This window comes from Thrips palmi, unplaced genomic scaffold (assembly GCF_012932325.1).
Source record: "Thrips palmi isolate BJ-2018 unplaced genomic scaffold, TpBJ-2018v1 HiC_scaffold_19, whole genome shotgun sequence".
NCBI classification, from domain to species: domain Eukaryota; kingdom Metazoa; phylum Arthropoda; class Insecta; order Thysanoptera; family Thripidae; genus Thrips; species Thrips palmi.
Genome location: NW_023144628.1, coordinates 10,822,693 through 10,847,326, shown reverse-complemented (window position 1 = coordinate 10,847,326; position 24,634 = coordinate 10,822,693). Strand labels below are relative to the sequence as shown.

Sequence of the window (24,634 nt, the reverse complement as noted above, 5' to 3'; positions counted from 1 at the left end):
AACGAGAAGTCCTGATTCGGGCTGCTGGGATGGACTCATGAGGGACTGGTGGGTGGACTGACGGCATACTGAAGGGACTGAGTCCGACAGGTTGACCAAGGGGTTGAACGGGTTGAAAAGGTTTCATATTTCGGACTAAATTCAACCTCGGAACGGGTTGATACTAGTCCGACCGGGTTGAATCGGTCGGTCGAAAAAACGAACAGAAGCGAGAGTTGAACCCACACGTTCGGCTTGGTGTCCCGACACCTTAGCCGTTACACCACGGCTCATCTCTGCTTCACGGACTGACGCGGAGCGGTCTGTATCTTCGCTTGCGCCTAGCTGACTCTTGTCTTTTGTGCGCTGTTATGCGCCCAGGCAAGCTGTATGGCGAATGATAAGTGTTTGTGCCTACACCCACTGTATTCTCGTAATGTATTTCAAGCTTGGACGAGCTTGGACTTGCACCCAATAAGTTCGGTGCCGATAAGTTCTGGGCAGCGGCCTGCAAGAGAGAGAGAAGGCACTTCCATCCGCCCCACCGCGCCAAGAAACGACCCCGGCGATACCCCGAGCGGAGGGCCCAAGTGCGCAAGAGACTCACTCGAAGAGACCGCCCCGCCCCGCCCAGCCCATATGGCCGGCGTTTTAAAGTCACTCGGTCGCGTCGCGGAGTATCGCCGGGTCACTTCTTCTTCCGCGATTGATCGTACAGTGCCGTGGCGTGGCGTGGCGTGCCGTGGCGCCTCTCCGCCGCCGGGCTGGGCGGGGCGGGCACTGGCAGAGCACTCGCGGAGCACTCCGCGAACGGCCAAACGGCTGGGCAAAAGGCCGAGCCGGGCCTTGCCGGGCCTTGCCGCCAATGGCATATCGGGAATCAATGGACCCGTGGCGTGGCGTGGCGCCGCCGGCCGAGGCGCAATTCGACGCCCTGCCCTCCACGCGTCATGCAGCAAACGCGGCGAAATAAGGGGCCACCCCCACACGCCTTCCAGTAATACAGGGCGGAGGTTGAAGGTGACGCCAATCATTCGGCGCCGTCATCCGCTTGGGTCAAATGGAACACCCCCCGCCCCCCCGGCCCCAAGGTTACTCACCCCCGGGGTCCGGCGGATGACCCAAGTGGGCCAGAGGACCGGTGGAGGCGGCAAAAACCCGGCCCGGGCGTTTTAAAAGCCTTCGCGTCGCGGAGATGGGGCCCCCCGGAATCGTAACCGGGGGTGGCCCCGTCCAATGGTTGCCCTCCCGAACGCCGGACTATGGTGGGGCGGCCCCCTCTGCGAGCCTGTTTAGCACCCCGGGAAAGGCCAAACGGCGGGAATTTTGCCCGGGCCGGGCCCCGGTCTTTGCCCCAATGGCATAGGGGAACAAACCCGCTCGTCGTCGCCGGGGACTCTTCGCGCCCCCCCCTTCCCCGCGTCGCTGACAAAGCGGCGCAAAAAGTGGGGCACCCCCGATTCCAGGAAAACAGGCAGGTGAAAGGTGAGGGCCCCCGGGCCGTCATCCGCTTCGAACATGGTAAACCGCCACGGCAGGATGGTCGCCCGGCCGGCGGCTCCGGAAAGTGGCCGGGGCTGGAAGGCCAAAAATCCCGGACCGGCCCTTGGTCCTAAATGGGGTGAACCAAAACGTGTGACCCACCTTAGGGGTTTCCCCCCGAACGGCCAGGTGGGCACATCTGTCGGGCCCCTGTTTAGCGACCGGATTTCCCGCGGGGTTTTCCGCCTGGCTTCCCCCACGGCGGAACCCCTGTCAATCATCGGGGTCTTGCTCGCCGGGCCAAAAACCCCCGTGCGTCGCCGTGACTAAAGACTCACTTCAAGTGTGCACCTGATTGGACCAGGTGTACTTTGAAGCGAGGCGCAGGATGAGGCACGCGCTCCAAAGTGACTTGCAAGTGTGTTAGAAAAGACACTCGTTCGGCGAGTGGCCCAAAGTTACCACACTGTTGCAAAAACAATAACAATGCACGGGCGCGCTGGGCCGCCACCCACAACGCCACGACCCACGAGACAGGCCTGATAATGCCGTTGGGTCGGATTGGGCAACGGCGGCGGTAACGCGGTAACGTGCTTCCCAGGCACCGGCCCCACCGGCCGGGCAGACGACGGCAAGGTGGCGGTTCGGTCGAGGCACTCGACGACGCCCCACATCGACCCATATTCGACAGAGACTCGTTCGCAAACCTGCCCGCAGCAGGCTGCTCTCTTGCTCTCTCTCTCTCTCTTCTCTCTCTCTCTTGCTCTCTCTCTCTTGCTCTCTCTCTCTCTCTCTTGCTCTCTCTCTCTCTCTTGCTCTCTCTCTCTCTCTCTTGCTCTCTCTCGCTCTCTTGCTCTCTCGCTCTCTTGCTCTCTCTCGCTCTCTCTCTCTCTCGCACCCGCACATGAGACGTCTGTCTGCCTGCCTTCGGAGAGTCCGCCCGCGCGACCTGTGGAGCCGGCGCTGCGCTGCTGCCCCGCGCCCCACTGGGGTAGCGCGGCGGCGGCTGGAGGAAGGGTACGCGGGTACGCCCGCCCTTGACCGCCAGTTGGCACGCTCCGAAGTGGCCAAGGTCGCCGTGATCCGTGATCGAGGAGTGCACTCGAGGATTACGCGAGGCGTAATCACCGCAGCCACCCACGGCCAAGGCCCCGGCCAGGCAGGCCGGACGGACACTCCCACTTCTTGCGAGGCGAGCGTATCTGCAGTGGTTCGTTAAACTAGGGGGCTTTATCGAGAGACAGTCGCGCGTCCGGGCGTCCCGTATGGAAAAAATCGTCTGCGAATGCATTGCTTTTTGTCGGCTTAATCGGATCGTTTGCGGACCGTTCTCAGCTAGACGGCAGACAAATCGCGATCAAGACGCAGTCAACTCTAAGACAGGACGCAAACAGGGGCCAGACAGGATTCGGACTTGGGCCCGCAGTGCATGCGCGGGCAAAAGTCAGGCCGAAAGTAGCGTGTTCGCAGACACGGCGCGGCCCATCCGCCGACCGTCCGCAGACCGTCCGCAGACAAATAAGTACCTCAATCGGTCTGCGGAACGTCTGCGGACTGTGGGGTGTCGGAGCTCGGCTCGGCACAGCTACGTCACAGCTCGTCTTCAGGTCGTCTACGGAACGTTTGCGGAAGGTGTGGTGAACGTCTGCGAACCGTCTGCGATTCGTCGGGAATCAAACAACAACACAAACAAAAACAAGAGCGTGAGTCGCGGCCTGGGCGACTCGAACCCGCAGCCTTAGGGCAGCTGTTCAGAGACGCTACCCACTTGGCCAGAGTGGAAAGTCTGAGAGGAGCGTCGCGAGGCTGCGTCAAGTTCCGCGCAGCCGCCCCGACTTCGGTTACCGGACTTGCAAAACAATGTGAACGATCTACAAATCAAAGTGTTTACTTGTGCGCTGTAACTGGAGCGTACTTGACTATGTACGCTGCAACTAGAGCGTACTTGGCAAGTACGTAGTGCGTACACTATATTTGAAGCGGACATCAGACAAGTACGCTCCAGTTACAGCGCACAAGTAAACACTTTGATTTGTAGATCGTTCACATTGTTTTGCAAGTCCGGTAACCGAAGTCGGGGCGGCTGCGCGGAACTTGACGCAGCCTCGCGACGCTCCTCTCAGACTTCCCACTCTGGCCAAGTGGGTAGCGTCTCTGAACAGCTGCCCTAAGGCTGCGGGTTCGAGTCGCCCAGGCCGCGACTCACGCTCTTGTTTTTGTTTGTGTTGTTGTTTGATTCCCGACGAATCGCAGACGGTTCGCAGACGTTCACCACACCTTCCGCAAACGTTCCGTAGACGACCTGAAGACGAGCTGTGACGTAGCTGTGCCGAGCCGAGCTCCGACACCCCACAGTCCGCAGACGTTCCGCAGACCGATTGAGGTACTTATTTGTCTGCGGACGGTCTGCGGACGGTCGGCGGATGGGCCGCGCCGTGTCTGCGAACACGCTACTTTCGGCCTGACTTTTGCCCGCGCATGCACTGCGGGCCCAAGTCCGAATCCTGTCTGGCCCCTGTTTGCGTCCTGTCTTAGAGTTGACTGCGTCTTGATCGCGATTTGTCTGCCGTCTAGCTGAGAACGGTCCGCAAACGATCCGATTAAGCCGACAAAAAGCAATGCATTCGCAGACGATTTTTTCCATACGGGGTCGTCGACACGGTCGACACGTCGTCGGCGGCCTCGGCCTCGGCGTCAGCAGGGCTGCAGAAGGACAACGCCGCCCACGTTGCCCGGCGCTGCCGGTGTCGGCGGACAAGTGTACCCCCCGGCCCAGGGAACCCTCGGGTACATCTCGCCTAGGACCAAGGTACCCGGGGGTACACAACGCCTAGGCTCAATGTACCCCGGGTACCTCAGGTCTGGGGGGTACACTGAGCCTAGGCGAGTTGTACCCCGGGTACAAAAAGCCTAGGCGAGTTGTACCCGGGGTACAAAAAGCCTAGGTGAATTGTATCCTCCCTCATCCGAGGGGAGGATACAACTAGCCTAGGCGAATTGTACCCCGGGGTACAAAAAGCCTAGGCAAATTGTATCCTCCTTCATCCAAGGGGAGCCCGTTAGGTTTGGTTAGGAAAGGTTGTACGATTTCTTTTGAGAATCAGATCTGTCGCGAGTAGAGTAAGATCTGTCACGAGCCCGTTAGGTTTGGTTAGGATTGGTAGGACAATTCAGTTTTAGAAGTCTTCCGTCGGTTCAATTAAAAACCAACCATTGACGACGCATCACAATCCTGCCGGGGAAGAATATAAATCCCCTCGTCTTGTTGCATCCTCCCTCGGCGAGAGAGGATACAATTCGCCTAGGCTTTTTGTACCCCGGGGTACAATTCGCCTAGGCTAGTTGTATCCTCCCCTCGGATGAGGGAGGATACAATTCACCTAGGCTTTTTGTACCCCGGGTACAACTCGCCTAGGCTTTTTGTACCCGGGGTACAACTCGCCTAGGCTCAGTGTACCCCCCAGGCCTGAGGTACCCGGGGTACATTGAGCCTAGGCGTTGTGTACCCCCGGGTACCTTAGTCCTAGGCGAGTTGTACCCGAGGGTTCCCTGGGCCGGGGGGTACACTTCGCCGCTTACACCGGCATTGCCCCCCTCCCTTTGGCCGGAGCTAGCAAATAATAGCCTTTTATCGCAGTCAGTCAACTTTCTTCCGTCTAGCTCGTTTTCGCGAGTCGACCGAGCCGGCAGGGCCGGGCGAGCCGAGGGGTCAAGATCGGCTCAGCCGGGGTCCGACGTCGGGGAGGTGACGCGGCGACGCGGCGGCCGCTCCACGTGGGGTTTAAATCTTCCATTTAGAGTACGCAAAGCATCAATACCTAAAGTCTGAAACGCGTCTCACGTACCGAAACGGAGTGTTTGGGGCAGACAACGTGGGTTGAAGTTCCGTGGCCTAGTTGGCGCACCCTCCAAAAACCTTCGTTTCCTTTCCCGAACTTTTCCCTTCCTGCCGGGACTCTTTCCGCGGCCAGGCCGGGCGATACCCAGTGACCCAGACCTTCCGTCGTAGAGTGCCGGTACTACACTCTAATAAGGGCCCCAGGCGATAGCCACGCTCATCATGGAACGACGGGTCGCGCTTCAAATAACTCGGAGATAAGACAATTGCTTTTTCAAATTGTTGACACTTGATTTTTGTCGCCTTTCTTCAAAGACAGCATTGCGGTGCCAGGCTACTGTGCGGCCGCGTGGCGGCGCGGCGCGTGGGCGCGTGGTCTGCGCGCGTCAGTCAAGTTATCGGCGCGAGGCAGGGCGAGGCAAAATAGAATAGAATAGAATAATTTTTATTTAGGTGCTCACCAAAGGGCTGACAAGCCCCACTAACGGCAACGCACCTGCTCCATAAAAGTTTCTTACAATTTGTCAAGTACAAAAATAATAACTAATTTAGGTACACAGTAGGCACAGTAGGCAGGGCGAGGCAGGGCGCGGCAGGGCGCGGCAGGGCGCGGCAGGGCGCGGCAGGGCGCGGCAGGGCGAGGCAGGGCGAGGCAGGGCGCGGCAGGGCGAGGCAGGGCGAGGCAGGGCGCGGCAGGGCGCGGCAGGGCGCGGCAGGGCGCGGCAGGGCGCGGCAGGGCGCGGCAGGGCGCTGCGAGGCGGGTCACGCGGGAAGCGAATCCAAGCCTCTCCGCGGTAGCACCCCGTCGTCTAGCCAGCGTTTCGGGAAGAGGAGGCGGGGCGCGGCAGGCACGCCGGCCAGCGCCGTGGCACACGTCTGAGTCAGGCAAAGTGACGTCAGCCACGGTGCGGCCGGCCTGGCCGTGCCGGCGGTGCGGCGCGACGCAGCGAGGCGCTAGTGCAAATTGGCCCTCCGACAGGCCAGGCCCGGGCCGGCCCGAACCGCGAGGCAAGGCGCGCAAATAGTACGACGGCAACGTGCACGCCGCCGTTAACCAACAGTCCAAACACGAAAAAACAAATCAGAAAGTCTTTTAAACTTTTTTGTGTACAGTTAGATCCACTCACTATTACTACTCGCACCGCAAAAAATTGCCCCATCCTTCGCTCAAGTCGCCAGCCGAACGCGTGCCTGTGAGGTGCGCGCCAATAGTGCACGGTGAGCAGACGACGCCGACGCGGCGACGGGCCGCGGGCAGGACGCCCCGCCACCCCGCCTCGCCCCGCCCCGCCCCGCCCCGCCTCCCCCCGCCCCGCCTCTTGTGCAGGGTCCGGTCCGCCCGGCCAAACGCACACGGTGCCTAAAGACTTTGCGACAGTTTTGAAATAACAGTGGCATGGCGCCAGTGCGCCACAGGCTTGCCGTCGGCCGCAGGGCCGGCGTGCCAGGCGCATGAGGGCAGGGGAGGTGCGGGGCGGGGCGGGGCCCAAAATGGCGGGGTCCTTTAACCAACTGCGTAAAACAAATGAGATTCCTTGGCCGCGAAGTGGAGGCGACGGCGACGGCCACGTCGGCGGCCAGGCCGGGTCAGGTCACTGAACGCGAGCATTCCGTTCCGCCGGGTCGCGGTGCGTGGAGTGGAGGGCGTCGACGCGCACGTGCGCCAAACGGTGCGACTTTCGGGCCGCGACGCCCGCGACGCCCGCGACGCCCTCGGCCTTGTCGGAGTCCTGGGGGTTCACCGGCCGCGCCACTGCGCCGACCCCGGAACGCAGACGCGGCGTGACGCAACCTCTAGGCGGGGCGCGGCGGGGCGCAGTCGCGCTTGCACCTGTCGGGGGTGGACGGCAAGGACTCGCGGCGCCCTCACTACCATAGTAGAGACAGCGGCCGCGCCGCCCCGACATCGTCGTGCCGCCCCGGCGTGCCCCACACTTGCCCGGCCGCGGCCGCCACTACACGCCAGCACGCCAGCCCCGCCCCACGCTGCGGCGCAGCTAGGCTCGGCTTGGCGTCTGGCCGGCCTGGCCTGGCCCCGTACCCGCGCACACAAACACACACGACGCGACCGGATGTCTGCCATGTGCAGTTCGCTCAATCAATGAGAAAATCAATGGCGGATGGCGGCGACTCCACTCCACTGCAAGTGCCAAGCGGAGGAGGCACCGGAGGGGCCGTCTCGGCCGAGTCTCGGCTCGCCAAGCAACAGCGCCACCCGGACGGCAACGCGCGCAACCCGGCGACAAAACCACCCCCCAACCCCCGGCTGAACTGTGCCAAAAAAAAACAAGAAAAACGTCAAGAAATCAGATATTGTTTCAAAATTCGCCCCTACACAGTGCGCCGAAGCCGCGAATGGGTGAAGCCCAGTTGGGCATTCCCCGGCATTCCCCCTGCACTGCCGACAGCCAGGCAACCAATGGGACGTCATCTTGCACAAATGCGAACCGAGCCCCACTCATTGCAGTGCCGTGCCATTCGCTTCAACGACGTGCATCGCTCGCAGTGAATCGTCGATTCGCGTTGAAACGCAAATGAAAAAATATTCGCAGCAACGAACGACGGCGCGAACGACTGCGGCGTTCGTTCCGAAGGCTGCGTCACCTGTCACTCGACTCGACTCGACCGGCGTGCGTGCGTCCTGTCACATCGGGGCCGAATGTCTCAGACTCGGATTTCGCCAGTAATCCCAAAGTCAAGATAAAATACCACAAGATACGAAATGGATGCGCCGCATTGGTACGTACTAGAGACTCTGGCTGGCCTTCGTGACAGAAGCTCTGAAGCTACGTACAGGACGGCGCCGAGGGGGAAATCACTCTTAAAAACTGTGACCCGACTACTCCCTATTACGCTCTATTACGCTATTACAGAAGGCTTATTACGCTGGAAAATATCGAGATTTAGGCTAAAATCGGATCCTAAATAGGGATTTTTTTTTAAATTTGGCTATTACGCTATTACTATTACGCGTAATACTAGGAATCGGTGACCCGACTATCACGCGAGTGATTTCCCCCGGACGGCGCACTCTGGTCACGTCAAAATTTTGTACTTTCAATTTGCCTTTAAATTTGCGCGGCTTTTTTTACTGAGTTTTTTTTTTTTTTTTTAATGCATACAGACTTGCGTCCGATTTGGCCTGGGTTACGCCACGGTCCCCGCGTCGCGTCGCGTCGCCTTCCCGCGCATTCCTTCGGCGATTCTCGATTCATCAGCAGGCAGCCGCAGGCACTGCCAGGCAGCACGCTCGTCCAGCCAGTTTTCATTTTCGTTTCGTTTCTTTTTCTCTCTCGGCCGCGACTCTCCACTCCACGCCGTCTGCGTTTTGCTACTCGGGCACGGCGGCACGGCGGCACGGCACCAAGCCCTGGCCGCGGCGTGCTCGCGGCGTGCCCAAGGCGCACTATATCGGCCCGTCCAGGCCTCGCGGGCCTGCGCGCGGCGGTACACGGCGTGGTACACGCGGCGCCGAGCATCGGACAAACATAGGAAAAGTTAGAGCAGCCGGCGCGGCCCGCCACGTGCACGAGAGAGAGAGAGAGACAGCCACCTCACACAGCGAGTGCGAGAGAGAGGCGGAACTCAATCCGGATCCCATCATCGCCCGCCTCGCCGTGTCAATCCAATTTCGACTCAATTTCCTTGCGATGCGCGCCGAGAGAACCGCAGCTGCCGCGGTGGGGAAGTCCGAGCGTCCCCCCCCCCCTTCCCCTCCAAACCGGAGCGCACTGGCTGGGCCAATCGGAAAATTGAATTAACGCGCGTCCTTCGAGCTGACGGTAATCCAAACCGCGGGGCTAATGAGCTAATTACACCCCCTACAGTGTAATGAAGCGGCGACCGTTTCAAGTTTCAACCCCCGGGGGTGGGCGTGTAAGCGCCCGCAGCTTGGGGCCAGGGGGCCTAGACCTAGCGGGATCCGGCCGGCCGCACTGCGCTCAGCGAGACACCACAGATTCCGGACGGGGGTCCAGTCGCCCCGTCTCTCTCGCACCCAACCCACACGGGAGATACGTAGGGAGATAGAGGCACCCGCTCGAAATGAGTCTGCGCACAGACAGACAGCGGCGGCGGGCGTGCCAGGCCCGGGGCGGCTAGCGGCTACGCTGGGGCGGGGGTCTAGACGGGCTACAGCCGGCTGCACCCGGCGGGGTACAGCGGGCCAGAAGACCGGTGGAGGCGGCCAAAACCCTAGACGCGTTTTGAGCTCCAGAGTCGCTAAATGGGACTCGAACCGAACGTGTGACCCCACCCATGGATTCCTCGTTCGGAGAGCTATCCATTGGTGGGGTCACGCGTTCGGTTCGAGTCTCATTTAGCGACTCTGGAGCTCAAAACGCGTCTATAGTTTTGGCCGCCTCCACCGGTCTTCTCGGGTCTTCTGGCCCACTGTGCGGGGTATTGCTGGGGCACACCGAAGGAGCGCAGTCAGAGCTGCAACAAGACGCCAGAGCCCGATGCGCCGAAATACACTGCAAGTTGCCGTGCGTCCAGCAGAAGGCCCCAGCGCTACGCGGTGCCGGCCACGGGACGGAGGGGCGGCCCGCCAGGCCGTCAGGCTAACAGGTGGCCTTGCGTAGCGAGGGGCGGCAGGGCCGGAGCCAGCCGGAGCACACAGCGGCGAGAGCGGCGACGGCCCGCGGGGAGGCGGCGGAGGGGCGGGGCGGGGGGCTGCTGGAGCGCATCGATTGAGGGTGGCGCCCTTCAGGACGGCGTCCGCGTGGGTCGGGCGTGGCGGGCGCGGCGCGGCGCGGGCGCGGGGCGCGGCGGGCGCGGCGGGGCGCGGGGGCGCGGCGGGCGGGCGGGGGCGCGGGGCGCGGCGGGGCGCGGCGGGGCGGCGGGGCGGCGGGGCGCGGCGGGGCGCGGCGGGGCGCGGGGGCGCGGCGGGGCGCGGCGGGGTGGATATCAACGGCGAGGCACAGCGTGGCCGCAGCGTGGGCCGTGGGGCACAGAGGCTCGGTGGGTCCCTCTAATTTTAGGATGGCCAGAGGAAGCGGCAGGCAGAGGCAGGCACGGCGGCGAGCAAAGACAAGGAAAGCGAAAGGGGGAAGGGCGGGCAGGGCACACAGGGCTCAGCGGGTGGTGGGAGGGGAGGGGGGTCAAGGACACAGTGGAGCCGCGAGCCCTCAGCCTCACACTGTCAAGGCCGCGGCGGCGTGCGGCCGTGCGTGCGGGGAAAACGAAGATGCGCCGCCCGCGGTTCGAACACTGGCGTTGTAAGGTTTTTGGGGGGAAGCCACAGCCATGCCGCCGGTCGGCGGAAATGAGGAGGGGCTAAGCAAACGCCGCCAATCCCCGCAAGGCGAGGCCTGGCTGGTCTGGGCCAACCTGCTTCAAGGGCGTCAAGCGCGTCAAGTTGAAGGTCCGCACCGAGGTCCGCACACGCTGCCAGAGCGGCGCGTGCCGCGCGTGCTCGGGGACGCCCCGGTCAGCCCCGGTGCGCGATGGGACTGCACCGTCTGCAGCGCCACGACGGAGGGGAAGCGACCGGACCGGCATTCCAGGATTCCAGGCGACGCCCGGCGACGCCACAGGCTGGCGCTGCCTGGCGCTGCCTGGCGCCACCACGCGTGGAGCGCTGGAGTTGTTTTTCCCTCTTTTACAGGGAGGAAGGAGGACTACGCCGAGGCGCCGAGGCGGTGCGTCAGAAAGGGGCAGGTAGGCAAGGGTTATTAGTGAGGCCAAGGGGCGCACGGCGACGACGCGCCGGATGTGGCAGGTGTGGTGTGCCGACCTCGACCTCCGCCAGGCTCGGCCTCACGCCCGGGCCCCCAGATTCCAGCAATAGCATGCCTTCCATGCCCGCCGTCGCCCCGCTGGACTCCGCTGGAGCTGGACCGGTGGCGCCGCGGGACGTGCCGCGGGCCAGGCAGAGGCCGGCGAGGCATTCCATCCGTGATGACATGCCTGCCAAAAGCCGCGGCGCGGCCCGCGCCGGGCATGCGGGGCGGACAGGACAGCACGCCTTGCCGGCCGTGCCTGACTGCCTGGCAGGTCCTGCGTATGGGAAACGAGTTAGGGCCCGGCCCCGCCCCGCCCCGCCCCGCGTGCCGGCCGCTCGTCCGAGGAACTACACTGTGGCAAGCTCTGGGCGAGCACTGACAACTTGACAGGCAGAACCCAGATGGACCCATAGCATGCATTCCCTGTCACACACTCAGAAAGGTGGCACAAGAAAATGCATTTCCCATTCAGAGAAATTGGACTACATAGCCCAACAACTTAAAAGGACTGATTTCTGTAGAATAGAGTGAGAAGAATTTTGACATATCATCTTATGGATCTTTGACGACAAAGTGAATAAGCTGTTGCATGGCGCTGTCTTCCCTCCCATCCCACAATCAATGAATGGACCTAAGACATGTCCAAGCAGCCTGTGTCTCATACCATTAAATAAATAGTACGTACAATGATAAAAGTTACAAACAAATTTACTTGCACAGGCTTGAAAATTTATTAAGGCCAGATTCAATGGAATCAGATTTAATTTTCCAACGTAACTACAGTTGGAGCTCAGAAGCGACAACAATCAATATCCATAAACATCACAGACAAGACCTCATTTTGGACAACATTCTCATTCATAAACACTTTGATTGCTGACTTGATAATGCAACAGAGTACACACCAAAATTCTTCCACCAACAGAACAGCTTTTCCTACCAAGAGGTTAGGAGCCACTACCACAAACAACACTGCCAAAACTATTTTAATGTAAGCTGTCACGACCTCATCACAGATTCCGATTCTTCGCCGGACTGGAGGATCGTCAACAACGTTTTCGCACGTTAGTGTGCGTGCACGGTCTGTGAAGTCCACAAACAACTCGAGACTGGCAGTCGTTCCCTCCGACAGAAACAAGTTCGACAGAGCGAATGACAGGGCACATTGCACATGACACGTCTCACCAAAAATGTGCGAGCCCATGCCCGGACGACACCAGGCCGACCCAGCACTGCTAAGGTTCGTGTTTTACCTCTGACGGGGAACGGCTTGGTCTGGATGGTCTCGGACGAGGGAGGGACGTACGTCTTCTTTTCGGGCGACATTGGTGGAGTTGAGTCAGAACTACATTTCACAGCGCGAAGTTCGGAATAGTCACACACGGAGACGGGGCTGTGAAGCGCCATTGATCGGGACGGGAGCGTGGTCAGCGTGTTGGTGTGAGCATGGTCTGTTTGACAACTGACTGGACGGGGACGCGCGCGGCGGAGCGGAGCGGAGAGGGACGGAACACGGGGCTCGCTCGGTCGACGGACAGGCAGACAGACGGACAGCCCGTCGCGGTCTTGCCACCCGCCGAACACCAATGGCAGAAGCAGCCGCTGCGGCGCGACCAATCAGGAGCGACTGCGGAAAGCACCGACGACAGTCGAAAGTCGCGCCTTCGCTCGCCGGGCCTGCCAACCCGATCTCCGGGCTGGACTGCAAGGCACTCACATTGGGCACTTTCGTGTCCCGCCTGTCTTCCTGCGGTATTAAGTGAGCGGGCTTCTCGTCAGGCATGCACCAGTTTCAAGGAATGCGAGGTACGATTATTGAACTTGTAGGATGCGAGTTTGAGAATTGATTATGGCTGTACTGGATCTAGGCGGGAAATTCAATCTCGCCTAGGCTACCGACTCCTGACGGTCTTCACTGTGGAGGTGGAGTAAGAGAAGATTGGGTGGAAAGGGAAATTCATGACAAACACGTTTATATACGAATCATTTATTAACTTAAATTGGGCAAATGCAAAGAATGCAAAATGCCAATCACATGTTTCATGGGCACCTACATTTAAGCTCTTATCGTACGGTGTTTTCACTGCAGGTACTCCATGAAGCCAAACAGTTAACATAGTCTACAAAGCAATCTTATTTCACTTGTCCAAAATCAATAAAAGTTAAAAACCTGACGCTGAATGAGAGACCCAATATGGGCCTGACATTTTTATACATATCATCTAAAACTGATATCAATTTTTTTTAAAAAGAAAACTCTTTTAATAAATTAATTATAATTAGTTTCATTCACAATTTGTCGGCATGTACAGTACTTGAGAACCCATATGGAGGAGACAGAGTGGATACATTTTTACTCCTAGCCATAGATATTTTCTCCAAGTCAGGAACAGCACAAAATAGAACATACAAAAATATCCAATTCAGGCCCAACATTACAATTTGTAATCAACAAAAATGTTAGCAAATACTTAAACAAATTTCCAGAGGTCAAATCATAAGAGAGGAGGATTTAAACAGGTGAGGTTAATATGGAGGCCTAAAAACACAGCTAACAGTAAAATGTCAGGCTGTCAACAAAATCATTTGATTCTATCTTTGGTTTCATCCTTTATAGATTTCCTGTCAGTGCAATACACAAAGCACTTTGCGTAAGTGCTCAGCGGGGGATCTCATGTGATGGAAATGACTGGAGCCAAATTCCCTCTCAAGCCAAGTATTCAAATGCTTACTTGCATTTTGAAGTGAAGAAACCAAATACTATGCTCAGACAAATTAATGTGAAGGAATGGGTTGACTATTAGCAGTACAGTCCATAAGCACAGATAAATCATAGTACAATAATACAAAACAAATGTACGTACTAGTAGTGGATATAAAAGGGAGACAAAAGTTACTTTTCATCTAGTTCAAAAAAAAAATTGAACCTAAAATCACAATCATTAATATGCCATTTTCACAATGGAACAAATGAATAAAAAAGAAATTGGAAGTATTTGTACAAAGCTTGCACAAAATCAAGAGTGCTCTTTAAATGTAAGCCCGTTTTGAAACGAGATTTATCTTTTGCCAGATAATTTATGATTTTGTGCAAACTAAGAAAACTGAACCATGATTAAGATAGCACCAGCTAATTGGAGCAAAGAAAATACTGAAATTTCCTCTCTAATTTTCTGGGCAAGTAATAGCTTAGAAATAAACCGTAGCCAATGAAGTCATTTCAAGGCTAAATTAACAGAATACAGCAGAAACTTCATAGGCCACTTGTGAGATCTATGGACATGAAATGAGGATAAAAACAAAGATGCAAGAGTGATAGACAAATTTGCACAATGACCACACCAAGAAGTGTAGAATGTTGAAGTTGAAACCATTCACCAATCTGTCTTTTAAAACACCACTTTAAACCTAAACCTTCCACTCACTACTGTATTTGCTCTTAAACTCTATTGAGAAAGTTCCAACCGAAGTATCACTGCATATATATGCTGTACACAAGACTGAAGTCCTGGTATCATCACCACACAAAGCTCACTTCAATCCACACCAATAACTGGAAAGAAGATAAAGAAACATAAGAGTAAGATCATTACACACTAGTTCAAATATAACAGGCATTTCAGTTCTAAGAATCTTTCTGAAAAACGACATTATTACTTACCTTAGTATCAACATGCATCCAAACTAATGCAGCTATGAAATTTAATTAACTGGAAGAAAAAGTGAGGGCAAAATCAGTCAGGTACTACAGCAAGGAAAACAGTGCATCAAATATGTAGTTTATTCCAAAACTTACCATATCCCTGAGATGTGGGTTGTCCAGGGACTGAGTACTGTGGCCGGAAATTACTGAAGTTGGCTGCTCCAAAGCTGCCTGGAAGTTGTCCAGATGGGAAGCCAGAAGGGAACTGGGCACTTATCATACCTTCAGGAGAATCAAGGTCAATTTTAGTACGCAAACCAACAGAGGGAGGAAACCACAGCTCATAAAGTTAATTATCTAGCCAAGATTGTACCTGGTTGAGAAGAGGTTGGGGTGCTAGGTGCAGATCCAGTTGTTGTAGCTGCTAATCTTGAAAGGATTGACCTCTCAGACATCTGCAGTCGTTGCGCAACTGGGGGGATGCGAGCCAGGGTGGCCGGTAAACGGCTCACGTCCGATTTCATATCGGACAGCAGTTCCTCAAGCTGGTTTAAAACCTGATCAAGAAAAGAGAATCAGTACAGAACATAACAGGATGAAAAGCCATTAAAAGAAGGTATGAAGAAAATTACTTTGTGAAGAACTGCATTTGCTGGCTTGTTTCCCGCCAGGGACTCTTTACTAAGGTGCTGATGAGACTCAGCTAAACATTCCACTTCAGCGAACCTAGCATTTAACGACATCGCTGGGTGGTTTGGGTCCTGGGTTAAATTTAAATAAGCGGCTCTCCGCAACTGTTCCTCTATTACTAGAGCCTGCTCCAAAAGTTTGAACCTCCTCGCCAGGAACTTGTTTTTAATTTCAAGGAAATTTCCTTTGCCGACATCCATTTTAAATGGTTCGTTGATGATAGCAAAGCGAATGTCTGCTTGGATATCTTGCCAACGGCCGTAGCCGTGAGTGACAATTCCCGCAAGAAGCCAGTAGTCGTGGCGCCTGTGCCAGATTTCGTATTCACGACCAGGAACGGCCGCCTTCTCTTCGTTGACCCACAGCGTGTGAAGTTCAGTGAAGCCACCATCAGCAATGTTGAACATGAACTTCCGCTTGGCCTTCTCCATTTCTTCCTCCAGCTTCTTCTCATCAACTTTGACTTTCTCAACATCTTTAACAACCACAATATCATCATCATCTTCTTTCTTGACCTCCTTTTTGTCATCTTTGCCGTCCTTCTTCTCATCTTTTTCCTTGTCATCCTTCTCTGTCTCAGTGGTCTTTTCTTCTTCACTATCTTTGTTTTCAGCCTTGACTGAAACCTCAGCTTCCTTCTTTACAGCAGTTTTCTCGCCTTCCTCTTCTGGCTTGTCTTCCTTTCCTGCTTCTGTGTCAGCCTTCTCTTCCTTGACCTGAACTTCATCCTTCTTTTCTTCTCCGTTTTCTTCTGTAGCAGCAGCTGGTTTCTCCGCTTCCTTTGCAGGCTCCTAAAAGTAAAGAGACAAACAATTGCTTAGCAACAAAACCTCTGAATAACTGAATGATTCGCAGTTCCATCATCTGCGTTACCATGACTACTATTTAAACATGTTTATGTTCTTACCTCATCAACATCCATCTTGACCTTAACATCAGCCTCCTCAACATCTGGTGCAGTTTCACCATTCTTCTCTTTCTCTTTCTCCTTTTCTTCCTCTACAGGATTCTTATCATCTTTAACTTCAGCATCCTTCTCAGATTCTTCGTCTTTTTTGGTCAGGTCCTCCCCCTGTGAACAAAACAACATAAAACCACTGCCTTTCAAGTATGGAAGTACCACCAAGACTTATTATTACCATTCTCACCTCTTTCTCCTTTTCCTTATCTTTTTCCTTATCCTTATCCTTGTCCTTTTCCTTATTTTCATCAGCAGCCCCTGGAGTTGGAGTAGGTGCTGGACTTGCGGAAGCACTAGTTCCTGGTGTTGCAGACACACTGGAAGATCCCGAGGCCAAAGCAGATGCTGCAGCTGCAGCATCAGCGGGACCAGGCGGGGGTGCAACGCCCGCAGCGGCAGCAGCACTTTTAACAGCAGCATCTACAGGTTTGCGGATCAACTCTGGCATACTGTAGTATCCATTGATGTTTTCAAATTCTTGAACCTGTTAGAAATGAGCAAAAGAATGGTCAGCTGAAATTCTAAAAGTGATTGGATAAAGTATTCAAGTAAGCACAACCATGAATGAACCCACCTTTTTCCTGATCAGTGACATGACGCCGATACGAGTGAGGACATGCTGTCTGCTCAGTCCTTCACGGGGTACTCCATCAGCAAACGTGTCGGCATTGTCTGCTCCAGGTTCACAAAGGTGACGCATAAAGAGAGATACATATGCCTTGAAGTTCTTCTCAGACTTGCCACGAAGATCGCGGACCAGCCACTGAGAATTGAATGCGTCTTGAGGTGGCATTCCGTAGCGCATGATGGCATTGAGGAATGCCTTCCTTTGCCGGGCATTGAAGCCAAGAACTTCAATGTTTCCGCCAACCCTGGCCAGCAGGGGAGGCAGAGGCCTGTCTTTCTCGTCCCTACGACCCTCAGGCCGTCGCTTGCTTCGGCGGCCGCCTCCCTCACCATCACCACCTTTCTCATCAAAGTCATCATCCTCCTTGTCATCGTCTGATGGTGCTGAGAAATCTGAATTGTAGTCAGAAAGATTTTCTTGCCACGTAGTATCTTGATCTCTTCCTTCCACAGTGCTATCGATGTAATTGACTTGTTTACGGATTCGCTTTCCTTTACCCAGGGTACGGGCAATATCTTCTTGCTGTTGTTCATAGTGGTGGCGGAGCAGCTTAACCCAGTATGCAGGATCCGTATTTTCAGCTTCCTGTTTGATGACTTCCGTAACTTCTTCTTCCTCATCACCTTCCTTGGTGACATAACTAGCCACCTTGAATGAAGAGAGATACTCGTTTGCCCAGTTCTCTTTCTGCTCAATACCCTCCTGAGATCTTTCCAAGAGTTCGTCAATAGCCTTATCAGTGTAATGAATGGCATCCTCCTCCTTGCCTTCCTCCTCTTTGAAGAGCTCTTCAGTACCGAACCTGAGAATGTCATCCATCTCCTGCTTGGTAAAATTAGTTGCCTTGCCGCCCATACCAGGCCGCACAACAAGATGGGTCAGCATCATTTTGCGCTTGGCCACTTGTGTCACTCTTTCTTCAACAGAATTTCTTGTTACGAAACGATAGATCATGACCTTGTTTGCCTGACCAATACGATGGGCACGAGAGAAGGCCTGGATATCATTGTGAGGATTCCAATCGGAGTCGTAGATGATGACAGTGTCTGCAGTGGCCAAATTGATACCCAAACCACCAGCACGAGTAGACAGAAGGAAAGCAAACTGCGGAGCTTGAGGGGCATTGAACCTATCAATAGCTTCTTGACGCAAGGTTCCAGTGATACCACCATCAATACGCTCATACTTGTATCCTTCTCCTTCAAGATAATCTTCCAATAAATCCAACATTTTTGTCATTTGAGAGAAGATAAGTACACGGTGCCCAGTGTCATGCAACTTGCGCAACATTTTAGAAAGGAGGGTCAGTTTACCAGAGGCCTTGATCAAACCATTAACTTCATACTGCCCGTTAGCATTAACAGGTGCTTCCTGTGCAGCCACAGGGAAGAGATAAGGGTGGTTGCAGCACTTCTTCAAGTCCATCATGATGTTGAGCAGGGACATTTGTTGACCTCCACCTTTGGGATTGAGTGCTTCAAAGTTCTTGGTGAGGATGTACTTGTAATACTTCTTTTGCATGGGAGACAATTCAACACGCACAATAAACTCAGATTTGGTTGGCATGTTCTTGAGTACGTCAGCTTTCAAACGACGCAGCATGTGGGGCCCCAGCATGTCATGCAATTTTTTAACTTGCTCTTCTTTGTTTATGTCCGCGAATTCGTTTTGGAATGAAGCTAAGTCATTGAATTTTTCGCTGGACAAGAAGTTCAGCAGATGGAACAATTCCTCCAGATTGTTTTGAAGAGGTGTACCAGTGAGAAGTAGCTTGTAAGCAATGTTGTATCCAGCCAGCAGCCTAAAGAACTGTTTGAAGAAGGGAAAAAATAAATAAATGAGTCAGTGATTGAAAGACTTTCAGCTGTAGTTGTCACAGCATTACAGCTGCAACCTACCTTGGACTGGTTACTCTTCAAACGATGGGCTTCATCAACGACAAGCACAGCCCAATCAATGGATCCCAAGCAAGCAACATCAATAGAAATAAGCTCATAACTTGTCAACAGCACATGGAATTTTATTGTGTTGGAGCGAATTCGTCCTGCTCTGCTTCCACGCACAGCATTTTCTTCAAAGGAGAGTTCATGTTCTCGAATAACTGCACGAGAATCTTTGTCACCAACATAGGTAACCACATAAAAATCTGGAGCCCAAACTTCAAATTCTCTCTCCCAGTTAATGATGGTTGAAAGTGGAGCACTCACCTGAGGGCAAAAAAAAATAGCATAAACCAAACAAATACAATGGGCAAGATATTATTAAAAAAAGGGGTGGGCATAAAATGACATCAGTACTTACAAGGAATGGCCCTTTGCAATGTCCTTCCTTATACAGTGAGTACAGGAATGTAATAGTTTGGATAGTTTTTCCAAGACCCATCTCATCAGCTAAAATTGTATCAAGACCTTGACCCCAAGAGTACCGCAACCAGTTCAGGCCCTCTAACTGGTAGGGATGAAGACAACAGCCAGTGGCATCAAGATAGTCAGGTTGTTTGTCCCATTTACGCTTGAGATCAGTGGAGGGCTTTTCAGGAGGAGGGATGAACTTTCTCCTGCAAGAGAAATTGAAATGCATGTCACTCACTTGTCAAAAGAGCAAACTAAGGCAAACCATTCTGAAATGGAGGTATTGATTTGAAAATAATAAGTGTAAGGGAGAAGGGTCTTACTGTGTGCTCCTTTCTCCATCATAGTCATTCTCCTTGGACTTTGACTTCTTGCCCTTCTTCGATTTGGAGGACTTCTTACTACTGCCAGAATCCACATTGCAGGCAGCTCGCAGGTCCTAATAAACGAACAATAGGGGGATAAATAATCGATTTGATCAATAGAACAAGCATTCAGGTAACAGGAAATGAGGTATGCATACCATGTAGTACTCCACAGCTTGCTTCAACCCATGTGTTGAATCATCATCTTCTTCCCATGTTGCACTTTCATAAGAAAGGTCTCTCCATTTCACTAGGTACAACATGCGGCCATCACGCATGGAGCGGTGGTTCAATACTCTGTGCACCTGCAGCCACTCTGGTTTAATACCATACCTAAAGAGAATAAGATACAAATTAATTGGTGAATTTGTCTCAGATATTATATAAATTATACTACTTATGTAGTGCTTACTTGTAGAATCTCTCTTCCATATTTTGAGAGAATGCTTGAGCGTCAGTGATCCTTTTTCTTCGGGCATCCATCTCATCAAGTGGGTCCTCAAAGCGAGGAGGTTCATCCATGTCAAATTTGCGTGTGTAGCAGCGAATCATAATGCCATGGAATACTTCCATCTGCAATTCAGATACCCAGGAGCAATGCCAGTAAGACTTATCTTGCCACTTGACAAAGTACTCTCGCTGCCTCTGTGACTTCTTCACTGGCTTGCTTTCTCCATTCTCTTCTTTTTTATCATTTTCAACCCAACGCCAAGTCAAAATCTTTTGAACTTTTCCAGGTAGTGGCTTTGCTGAACACCTCGGGCACTTCCAATCACCATCCGGAATTTCAGTCAAAGGAGGGTTTAGACAGAATGTGTGATACGCAGAAGGGCAAGAATCACAGCACAGCAATTCTCCACCATCCTTGCACACTCTACAGAACTCCTGATGTTCATCATCTTCTTGCTCTTGGGTGCCTTCACTTTCACAATGTGGGCAAGACCACTTCCCTTCTGGAGTTTCTTCAAGCTCTGGCTCCAGACAAACCAAATGATAAGCACGAGGACAAGTGTCACAGAGAATGATTTCCCCTCCTTGTTGACACACTTCACAATAATCTTGATGGTCTGTTTGCTCTTCACCACCATCAGGGAATTTTGAAGTTGTTTTGGTCTTCTTCTTCTTGTTCTTTTGGCCAATTTTAGTCTTGGCCTTACGACGTGGTTGTTCGGGTTTGTCCTTTGCTTCCGCATCAGCTGCCTCCTCCACTTCCTCTTCTTTATTCACATCTTCTGCTTCCTTCAGCATTTGTTCAAATTCTGCATCAGAATCCTGGTCTGAACGAGTATCCCCATTGTCATCATCATCAGAGCTTCCTCTCTTGCGCTTGCTGCCAATTTTAATCTTGATTGTGGGAACTTTGGCCTTCTTACTACTACCACTAGATTTCTTGCTGCGGCTTCGGCTCTTCTTTTTCGATGATCTCTGTTCAATTTCATCATCATCTTCCTCCTCCTCCTCGTCATTAACATCGGGATCCGCAGCTCTGGAATCCCTCGTGGATCGTAACCGACTGGGTTTGGGAGTGTATGCCTCCTCGTTACCTCCTTCTTCTTCTTCGATTTGTTCCTTAGTATGAGGATTCATTTCAGAGAAGTCACGCCACTTGGCCGCGACCAGCATCATAAGTTTCCCCATGGGCACTTTCGGATTTTCTTTAGAGAGAAGAGGTCTCACATGTTGTTGGAACAATTTGTAAGTGGTGAGGTTCTGATAGTCAGCATCTGAATATTCAACTTCCACATCCGTCAAGCCAAAGGTAGCACAAACTTCATTGACTGTAGGCATTCCTAAAAAAACAACAAAGAACAAAGATATTAGGCAAGTCTTAAAGGGAAAGTACAACACAAGTCAAGTAAGTAAAGAAAGGTAAGAAAAAGAGATTTACCAGAAGATTCGCTGGATGCAGCTGCATTGGAATTTGTGGGAGGTTTCTCCTGCTTCTCTTGTTTACCTCGAGACCTACGGCTGCTTTTCTTGCTGCTCGAAGGAGCAGCATCTGAATCCTGCAAGGTGTCATTATCTCCAGCGTCCTGGGATTCAAAGTCAGCTTCCTGCAAAGCAAATTATTCAAGATTAAAAATAATTTAGAGTAGAGTTTGAATGAAAAAAGGTGTTAAAATGTAGAAACATACTTCTTCACTGTCATTTTTCTTCTTCTTCTTTTTCTTTTTATCTTTTTTGCCTTCACTTTTAGCCTTTCGCTTCTTTCCTTTCTTCCTTTTACTGTGGCTTTCTTCAGGCTCATACTCATCGTCCCCCTAAAAAAATGAGAAACATATTACACATTACAAAGGGTCAAAAAGTGTGGGGTGATACAACGAAATAAAAAATGATAGAAATACGAACAGCCTTTTTATCCTCATCAGAATCATGTGAGGCATCTTCATTGCGGCCAGCAGCATCCTCTGCTTCCTCCTCCCCTAGAACAAATATTGAATTCATGACAAAGAAACCTACAGGTGAGAAAAACCGATATCCAAATTTGAGCAGGCATTGGTCACAGTCAGAACAATCCAAATACCCGACTAAAATTGAATAGCTTCGATAGACTGGGATTTGGTTACAAAGAAGCCATTCTAAAAAATTGGCATTTTAAAAAATCAGAACATGCAACATAAGTGGGTCTCCATTCATAATTAAATCCACCTATATTCACTTAAGACGAAAATGATTGAATTATGGACTAAATAAGATATCCACAAAAAGGAGGGTTATAGATGCTTTAGATCATGTGAAGTTTCCAGGGCTCACGCAACGAAACGGAGCGTGAAAACCGCTAAAACCAAAATGAATAAGTGAAGCTAGGTTATGACGTCGCCGAGAGCGTCTCTCTCAACGCAGCTCTTTCTCTCTCGTCCTCGTCCGGTGTCATAACCAAAGACCGGCGTTTTCCAACTGGTTCATTGGGGAGTGTCAACCAAGTCACAGCGAATGTCTCTTTAACTCGTGTTCCAAAACGTCGCGTGGCATGGAAAATGCCAGAGAAAAATAATTAACACGCTTAACCTCCAGAATGAACCATCATTAGAGGGAGGCGACCATCAGCTGGAGTCCCCGTTCCAGCGAAGCCGACTGGCCGACGCGAGGAAATGGGGAAAACAAGAGCCATTCTGGACAGATTTCCCAATTTCGTGACTTGTTCAGTCATGAATCATCAATAATTTAAGAAATGGGATCGGTACGCACCGAGCCTATTTCTTTGTTTCATGGCCTCCATTTTGTTTTAAGGGACCGGGATACCCGCGCTGTCACAGAAAAATAATCGTCCCCCCCAACCCTCCTCTCTCTCTCTCTTTCACGTTCCAGAGCGAACTTATGACTGCGCGGGGCGCGGAAATTCTCTGAAAATAGCTGACAAGCATATCAAGTGTTAAGATGAAACGGTCGCTGGCGAAACCGATACAAATAATTCAGTATATTTCGTTGTTTTGGCGACCTAACCACATGATCCCATCTCGTCCCGCTCGCCTCAGGATGCTCCAAGAAAACAAACACGCCATGGTAGGTCAACTTACCGGCAAAGGACTCCTCAACTTCTTCGTCTGAGGCCATATTTAATGCCTCAGCACCTCACTCGTTCACTAATCTTGCTCTTGAAGATAAATTATATCTTAACAACAGTGTATTTAGAAAAGATTCACCGCGAACTGTACCCGCACAGCCCCGATCGCATCATCACACTCGAGAGCGTATCGACTCCACGGCGCATGCGCTAAGGAAGTGCACTCGGCTCGCTCCGCAAGCTCCGCTCCGCGGCTCCGCGGGAAACGGGCCGAAATTAGAAAAAAATAGTGGACACGCCAAATTGTTGTTCGAAAACGAGGCGTCTTCTGGGCTCCACGCCTCGAAGCGCGTGTCGCTTCCAGTCCTTTGGACGCGAAGAATTTAAGTTCCTCCATTTCCTTGCGAAAGATACCGAAGAAAATTGCCTTCTTCATTCCCATTCATGCCATCAAGGACTACTTTTCTCTTCGGGCGCGATCGATCCGGGAAAGGGAAAGCAGCGGGCAGTTTGAAGCGGGATCTCCCTCAGAGAAATTTAAAGCGGTCTTCAGCTATTTCAGACGTTTTCACCCTTAGCCGGTAAAACAAAAAATATTGTCGGAAAATTCTTTGCCTTTTTTATTTTTGTTGTTTACGTAACAAAATTATTGACACTGCAATGTTTCAACGTGAACGATTTCCCGGACGAAATGAGAACTCATATTTTCCTTTCGAGTAAAATGTTCGAAATTCACTTCAGGTGAATAGCGCAGGATGGAGGAGGGAGGTGGAGACGCCGATGTCTTACGGACTTAAGGACTAGTAGTTCTGGGGCGTGAAATTTCGCTTGTCGGGAAGTTTGTCTTCGATCTCCGCTGTAAAACCGCCATGCTCTTTCAAATGTTTACTTCAGCCCAAATCTGCCGAAATTCCGGGGTCCGTCTCTGTCCCAGTTTCCAGTTCGGCTTTCGAGGTGTTTCGAGGGCACCGCGGCGGAAACGGGTCGACGGGAGGTTCCAAACTCCGCCGCAGGTAGCAGCATCGTCGCGAAAGTAGTTCCAACGGTGGCAAGCCGAGACTCGAGGCGAGGCGTACCGAACATCGCGTCGTCGGGTACAGTCTCGAACAATAACGCATTTTACGCACCAGATGTGGCGTTCGGCCCCAGGACACTCCGAGGCAGAAGGACGGCGCCGGCGCGCTTCAAATGACACGTCGCGGGGGGCGTGACAATGCCTCGGTCTTCCCTCTTGGCAGCCGGCAGCGTGCGGACCGCGGGCCATGCCGCGCCAGCGGGAAACTTTTTAGGGGCACTGTACCGCGTGCGAGAGAGACAGTGGCGGAGCGAGTGAGAGAGACAGACGGCTGGGCGGATTGACTAGCGGAGAGACAGTCAGACGGAGACAGAAGAAGAGCGCACTAGGGAGTGAGAGAGAAGGACGTCCCTCGCCGGCAGAAAGAGAAGGATGGAACACACGGACAGCA

The 24,634-nt window shown here is 52.8% G+C and overlaps 2 protein-coding genes across 6 annotated transcripts in view; both read right to left on the bottom strand.

Moving 5' to 3' along the window:
* Positions 1-12,570, bottom strand: part of LOC117645667 (6-phosphofructo-2-kinase/fructose-2,6-bisphosphatase 2) — a 33,477-nt gene extending 20,907 nt beyond the window's left edge. For 2 of the 4 annotated variants that reach the window (XM_034385966.1, XM_034385963.1), the window contains exon 1: positions 12,279-12,569. In XM_034385966.1, the coding sequence (XP_034241857.1) occupies positions 12,279-12,432 (154 nt within the window). In that variant the 5' untranslated portion in view covers positions 12,433-12,569. Of the gene's footprint in view, positions 1-12,278 lie in introns of all 4 variants that reach the window. The other 2 variants (XM_034385964.1, XM_034385965.1) reach the window with 2 other exon arrangements.
* A 720-nt stretch (positions 12,571-13,290) lies between these two features.
* LOC117645732 (chromodomain-helicase-DNA-binding protein Mi-2 homolog) lies at positions 13,291-23,377 on the bottom strand. Of its 2 annotated transcripts, none has more exons than XM_034386093.1 (17): positions 23,182-23,377; positions 22,013-22,086; positions 21,799-21,924; positions 21,552-21,717; positions 20,076-21,453; positions 19,822-19,996; positions 19,622-19,737; positions 19,249-19,504; positions 18,846-19,154; positions 16,894-18,756; positions 16,498-16,803; positions 16,266-16,430; positions 15,301-16,149; positions 15,042-15,225; positions 14,822-14,950; positions 14,687-14,735; positions 13,291-14,578 (listed from the first exon to the last, which is right to left on the bottom strand). In XM_034386093.1, the coding sequence occupies exons 1-16, from the start codon at positions 23,216-23,218 to the stop codon at positions 14,728-14,730; spliced, it is 6,141 nt and encodes a 2,046-aa protein (XP_034241984.1). In that variant the 5' UTR covers positions 23,219-23,377; the 3' UTR covers positions 13,291-14,578; positions 14,687-14,727. The 2 variants fall into 2 exon arrangements, with proteins under 2 accessions (XP_034241984.1, XP_034241985.1); XM_034386094.1 differs by having other exon boundaries at positions 16,507-16,803.
* Positions 23,378-24,634: the final 1,257 nt, after the last annotated feature.